Consider the following 6,796-nt stretch of genomic DNA (forward strand, 5'->3'; position numbering starts at 1 on the left):
TAAAAAAAAAAAAAAAAAAAAAAAAGACAAGGTCATCATCATAATCAATGTGTTACCTAATTCAAGTGGGGATAACATATATAAAAGACCTTAACTGTAAAAAGCTTACCTTGGTTCTTGTACTTTTCGTACAGATGTGAAAGCTCTGAGTAATTTGATGATGTCAAACCACTGTAATAGTAAAATAAAAGTCAGTTCAATCAATTTCAGATGAAAAAAGTTGAGTTATAAAACAGAATTAGAAGAAACAATTTCACCATCTTGAAGCGACGTTAACGATCAGAAGAGGTTTGCCTTTGAATTTGTCCAGAGATACATCTTTCCCATCTATGTCCTGTATCAATTATTTTATATACACAAAGTATGTTTCAAGAAAGCTACTTATAGAATATTTGATGGCAACAAAATAGAATAGATAAAAGACCTAAAGCTACTTACTTATTCAGATAATATTACATAAAGAAACAGAAACGTACCTTTACAGTGAAATCGTGAACACTCTTCTCTGCAGCAGCTCTTGCATAAACACTAGGGAAATTTCTTGATTTGACTAGAAACCCATGATTATTCGAAGATTTCAGGGAAACCCCATTTCTCAGATTCCGAGAATATGATGTCGTCGCGGTGAGTTTCAACGAAGGGACGAGAAAAACCGAAGAATTTGGAGGTGGGCATGCAACGAAACCATTGGAGATAGATAAGAATGATGCGTAAGATGAAGCCATTGTAGAAGCAGAGAATATCTAGAAAGTGTACTACTTGGTTCTACAATTTATACAAAAAGTGTTACACAATTAGGTCCTTAGCCTAATTAAAAAACAACAACGTTTAGCAGCATCATTTATAATTTTATATCATGCTTCATCAGGAATTATTATTTTTTAAGTCCATAGCTACAACTTTTTTTACACACACACAAAAATTCCATATCATGCGGTCCTAGTATAAACACGTTTTCGATATTATATTCACAAAATTTTGAAAAGATATAAAATGGTATTTTGAAAAATGAAATGGAAAAGCTGAGCGGTGCCAAAAGCTTATATGGGGTTCGGTGAAGGACTAGTCAAAGCTTATCATGCAACGCCATTGCAAATAGTAGGCAAATTTATACTTTAAAACTTGACCATGGAAACCACGAATTTGGTTGAATAGTGAACCAACCTACATATTTGGATTAATTGGACGTAGTCTAACTGCTAATTTGATGACCTTATAGAGAAGATTAAAACTGGTACATATATGGAACACCAAGAATCATCATTCTTTTTTCTTGCATTGCGAAAATAAAATTGTTTAGAGGTTATCTAAGCCGCGTTTGTTGATCGAATTTTTTAGGGTATACGTTAAGTCGCACTTAGTTGTGAAGCAGATTGATACCAAAGTGGTTGATGATACCAATAGTGTTTGGTATTGGAGATGGTAGTTGTGTCTTTCCTATGTTGTTGCATTTATTGCTTGCACATGTCTCGTTGGAGACTGTCTCAAGGAAATAGTAAGTTAAATAGTAAGTTACCGTTCATACAGCTGAAATTTTAGGAAACTTTCAACATGTTACATAACAATGCAAACCTATAAGTCCGTCCTTATAATTAAAATATACACTTACTATATATACTATCTAATCTAAGTAAGTTTAGAGAAATTAATGAACACACAAGACATCCGTGATTGATCAGTCCCAACTGAAATTTTGCGGTTTTAAAGGAATACAACTAATTAAGGCCAAATCCACAAAACCATAAGAGAGAGTCATCAAGTTAGACAATTATTGTATTAGTGTTAATTAAGTAAAAAAATAGGCCGTGTGGGTGGGGTGTGTTGGCGAGTAAAGGGAGAAGGAAACGAAACCACGAAACTCTTGAGGAACTTTTGTTGCTTCTCAAGGCAAAAACAAAAACAGACTTATTCTCATTTATTTTCAGGGGAGAGATACAATCTGAATTTTGATCCCAAATCGAAACTTTCTTCGTCTTCCTCTAATCACTACGATCAAGGTTCTCTCCTACCTAAAGGTCCTGCCTTTATCAAGCCAGAAATGTGAGAAACCAAGCTTCTCATCACGCACTTCGTTTGATCCATCTAATTGGTTTGATATCCAATTTTTGTTACAGCTCTGTGTTTAGACTCTAATCGTTTCAATTCAAAACCACTTAGCTTTGGTTTCGATTTCTGTTTGTAGATTGATTTATGTTCTATTGGATATGGGCTACGCCCAATATGCCAGTATGCCACTCGTCCCAACAAGACTCATTAATTACAATCTCGGCCCAACAAAGTTGGGAGTAAGCCCACTAATTCCCGCAAAGGGCAATCTCGGGAATTCACGACGAAAATCCTAGACACCCTTAGATCAACAGTCCCCTATAAAAGGAGAAAGCATTTATTGGGATCATCATCCTGAGTCGCGGACAATACCTACAGAGCAATACTTTGCATCGAAAACTGTTATTGTCCTTCGTATAATTCACTCTTGTTTTCAGTTCGTCACTTTAAGCTTGCTAGTTCGCTTGTGAACTAACAAACTCTATCCCGACTTGTTTTAAGTGACGATCTCACGTTTTCCCCGATTAATAAAAGAACTTGCTTGCTCTTTCCCACAAAATCTTTATTTGTTTAAGTTGTGCAATCCCCGGTACAAACATGTTCGTAGCTCTTTAGATTGAGATTACAGGTCCATTGTCAGAATTCTATGTTTTTGATTTTCATCTTTTAGCTCAGAAAAATTGTATCTTGTTTTGAGATCCTGATGAATTTGGGTAATCTTGACTTCTTTATTATCTACCAAGAATCGTTTCTGTTCTTGATTGATGAAGAAATGTGCAATCTTTTTGCTTTGCAGAAAGAGAGAGAGAGAGAGAGAGAGAGAGAGAGAGATGGGTATATACCTGAGTTCTCCAAAAACAGATAAGTTTTCAGAAGATGGCGAAAATAATAAACTCAGATATGGTTTGTCCTCTATGCAAGGTTGGCGTGCGTCAATGGAAGATGCGGTGAGTGTAATATCAAAAAGTGTTTAAACCTTTCTTTTTTTCAGGCATGTTTTGTTTCTTTACTGATTCAAACAATGGTTTCTAAACTTTGGTAGCATGCTGCAATTCTTGATCTCGATGATAACACTTCCTTCTTGGGTGTCTATGATGGCCATGGAGGTAAGAAAAAATGAACCTGTGGGGTTTAAACTTGTATTTAGAGCTCAAGTCAACTACAGATTGAAGACTGATATATAGCTGAACCTTTTTGGTGGTTTTTGTTCTTGTAATACAAGCTTCCTTCTTTCTCTTTTTGGAATGTCAAGTGATTTTGGATTGTCTGGCTGTAGGTAAAGTTGTTTCAAAGTTCTGCGCCAAGTATCTACACCAGCAGGTTCTCAGTAATGAGACGTAGGGACTTCTCTTCAAAAGGCGTTTTTCAGGTAACATAATCGTTCTGGCCTCTTTATAAGTGAATATATATACCAACTAAATTTTAGAGCAACAAGAGTCTGTGACTATTTGAAGTTCTGCATATAAGTGTTTGTTCTTTTGTCGCTGTGGTTATCATAGAATGGATGAGATGATGCAAGGACAAAGAGGATGGCGAGAGTTAGCTGTACTCGGTGACAAAATCAGTAAGTTCAGCGGAATGATTGAAGGGTTGATATGGTCACCAAGTAGCGGGGACAGCGCTAATAAACCCGATGCTTGGGCTTTTGAGGAAGTAAATCTTCCCACCTACTATTTTTCAGTCTCACTTCTTCTATCACTGAGCAAAAAAAAGTAAAGTTAGATCTAAGACTTGTGCTTATGTTGTCGAAACAGGGTCCTCATTCTGATTTTACTGGACCTAATTCTGGGAGCACAGCATGTGTAGCTGTTATTAGAAACAAGCAGTTATTTGTTGCAAATGCAGGTGACTCACGTTGTGTGATATCCAGAAAGGGTCAGGTAAAATTATGTACTTGTTAGGCCTTTTGATTAAGTCTTTTTGGCGTCTTTAACTTTTTATGATAAACGTGTGGTCTCTGTCTACAGGCTTACAATCTTTCTAGAGATCATAAACCAGATCTTGATGCTGAGAAAGAAAGGATATTAAAAGCTGGTGGCTTTATTCATGCTGGGCGAGTCAACGGAAGCTTGAATCTAGCAAGAGCTATTGGTAACTTTTCTTGATCGCACAATGCAGCTTGTTTACATGCAATCTTTGATTTGAGCTACTCTTCGTCTCTTTACAGGTGACATGGAATTCAAGCAGAACAAGTTTTTGTCATCTGAAAAGCAAATTGTTACCGCCAGTCCAGATGTAAACACTGTAAGTGGTCTAATGCCGGTTCTCTTTCTCCTCAAACATCTTGTATAACATTTTGCGTTCTTTCTCCTGAAACATCGTCTTAAACATTTTGAGCTCTTCTCTTCAGGTTGAACTCTGCGATGATGATGATTTCCTTGTTCTTGCCTGCGATGGAATTTGGTAAATATCATTTTGAAAAAGTTTTGATATTGTTCTCCAAACCAGATCATTTCTTGATTGTGATATTGATACATGTCTTTGTTCATCTCATATCTGCAGGGATTGCATGACAAGCCAACAACTCGTTGATTTCATACATGAACAATTGAATTCAGTAAGCTAACTTGTTTTGGCTTCGTTTGGATAAAAAGTTTTTCTTCCAGTCTCTCCTTTTCTGGATTCTACAGTTTCTTTCTTTCCATTAGTAACATTCAGGAGACCAAACTCTCGGCAGTATGTGAAAAGGTTCTCGATAGATGTCTGGCTCCAAATACCGCAGGTGGTGAAGGCTGTGATAACATGACCATGATCTTGGTTCAATTCAAGAAGCCTGTTCAGTCCACGGAACCTACGCACTTAGAAACTGAACCAAAACCAGAACCAAGCCAAGCCGAAGCGAAGCATGATGACCCGAGCACATCAAACTAGCCACATCCTCGAGTCACGGAAGATGGCTGGCATGCATCTAGATCTAGTAATTCGGTTCAGATTGTAAATCATTTTGAAAGACATTGTTATATATCACAAACCTGAGGTTTCTGGGGATTTTAGTATTCCATTTCCTCCGTGTGCAGACTTTTGTCTCACGAGCTCCCACAATGCAGAAGGAATAATTGATGTGAGATTGTTGTTGGCCTTAAAGAACATATCATCATCATGTAAATAAACAAATCAATATGACATTTACACAACCCTATGTTTTTGTACACTTCACATGGACATAAGCGTAAGCGTAGAGCTCTACTTGTATTAGCTGTGTAAAATGTCAAGCTCTATTAGGGAGCTGTTCGTATGTTCCTGTGTTGGGGCTAAAACCACCGGTCACCATTGTCTGGTACACAGCGTAAGCGTTCTCGGGTTTTCCAGACAAACTGTATCTACTTGTATTAGCTGTGTAAAATGTCAAGCTCTATTAGGGAGCTGTTNCAGATCATTTCTTGATTGTGATATTGATACATGTCTTTGTTCATCTCATATCTGCAGGGATTGCATGACAAGCCAACAACTCGTTGATTTCATACATGAACAATTGAATTCAGTAAGCTAACTTGTTTTGGCTTCGTTTGGATTAAAAGTTTTTCTTCCAGTCTCTCCTTTTCTGGATTCTACAGTTTCTTTCTTTCCATTAGTAACATTCAGGAGACCAAACTCTCGGCAGTATGTGAAAAGGTTCTCGATAGATGTCTGGCTCCAAATACCGCAGGTGGTGAAGGCTGTGATAACATGACCATGATCTTGGTTCAATTCAAGAAGCCTGTTCAGTCCACGGAACCTACTCACTTAGAAACTGAACCAAAACCAGAACCAAGCCAAGCCGAAGCGAAGCATGATGACCCGAGCACATCAAACTAGCCACATCCTCGAGTCACGGAAGATGGCTGGCATGCATCTAGATCTAGTAATTCGGTTCAGATTGTAAATCATTTTGAAAGACATTGTTATATATCACAAACCTGAGGTTTCTGGGGATTTTAGTATTCCATTTCCTCCGTGTGCAGACTTTTGTCTCACGAGCTCCCACAATGCAGAAGGAATAATTGATGTGAGATTGTTGTTGGCCTTAAAGAACATATCATCATCATGTAAATAAACAAATCAATATGACATTTACACAACCCTATGTTTTTGTACACTTCACATGGACATAAGCGTAAGCGTAGAGCTCTACTTGTATTAGCTGTGTAAAATGTCAAGCTCTATTAGGGAGCTGTTCGTATGTTCCTGTGTTGGGGCTAAAACCACCGGTCACCATTGTCTGGTACACAGCGTAAGCGTGCTCGGGTTTTCCAGACAAACTGTATCCACGGATCAGAGCGTTAAAAGTAAAAACATTCGGTTCAAGACCCACTCTTTGTATCTCATTGTAAATCTTCCCAGCTTCTTCCACCATTCCGGCAATACCCAGATTCAGAATCAAGGAGTTGTAAGTATAGAGATCAGGGGTGATTCCTCTGCTGTTCTTCATCTCGTTGTAAAGCATAAGAGCTTCTTCAAGTCTTTGAGATTTTCCAAGTCCGTTGATAATGAGATTGTAACATACAACATCCGGATTGAGGCCAGACTCCTTCAGCTCCCTAAAGTAACGCAAGCCTTCATCCACTCTTCCGACCATACAAAGGCAATCTACTAGAACTGAGTAAGTCTTGAGATCAGGTCTTACTCCCTCTTTTACCATCCTTTTGAACAATGCACACGCTGCATCAGCCTCACCAGCTTTTCCAAACCCGTTAATGAGAATGTTGTAGATAGCACAGTTTGGCCTGCAACCGTAATCCAACATTCCTTCAAAGAGTTGTTTTGCTTCATA

The 6,796-nt window shown here is 38.0% G+C and overlaps 2 protein-coding genes, 1 long non-coding RNA gene and 1 pseudogene across 7 annotated transcripts in view; 2 read left to right on the forward strand and 2 right to left on the reverse strand.

Annotated features, from left to right (window-relative positions):
* LOC104727628 (putative glutathione peroxidase 7, chloroplastic) overlaps positions 1–837 on the reverse strand; it is a 1,810-nt gene extending 973 nt beyond the window's left edge. Inside the window, exons 1-3 of the mRNA XM_019231760.1 lie at positions 477–837; positions 258–334; positions 63–171 (exon numbers count right to left, since the gene is read on the reverse strand). Coding sequence (XP_019087305.1) covers positions 63–171; positions 258–334; positions 477–725 — 435 coding nt within the window. The 5' untranslated portion in view covers positions 726–837. The remainder of the gene's footprint in view (positions 1–62; positions 172–257; positions 335–476) is intronic.
* Positions 1–5,183, forward strand: part of LOC104721650 — a 19,165-nt pseudogene extending 13,982 nt beyond the window's left edge.
* The window catches only part of LOC104721648 (pentatricopeptide repeat-containing protein At4g31850, chloroplastic-like), a 6,001-nt gene continuing 4,293 nt past the window's right edge, over positions 5,089–6,796 (reverse strand). For 3 of the 5 annotated variants that reach the window (XM_019232468.1, XM_019232469.1, XM_019232471.1), the window contains exon 3: positions 5,089–5,414. In XM_019232468.1, the coding sequence (XP_019088013.1) occupies positions 5,392–5,414 (23 nt within the window). In that variant the 3' untranslated portion in view covers positions 5,089–5,391. Of the gene's footprint in view, positions 5,415–6,177; positions 6,750–6,796 lie in introns of all 5 variants that reach the window. The other 2 variants (XM_019232470.1, XM_010439683.2) reach the window with 2 other exon arrangements.
* LOC104721649 lies at positions 5,454–6,107 on the forward strand. Its single transcript, XR_757055.2, has 2 exons — positions 5,454–5,527; positions 5,629–6,107. It is a non-coding gene; the product is annotated as an uncharacterized LOC104721649 (long non-coding RNA).

This window comes from Camelina sativa, chromosome 11, assembly GCF_000633955.1.
Source record: "Camelina sativa cultivar DH55 chromosome 11, Cs, whole genome shotgun sequence".
Taxonomy (NCBI): Eukaryota; Viridiplantae; Streptophyta; class Magnoliopsida; order Brassicales; family Brassicaceae; genus Camelina; species Camelina sativa.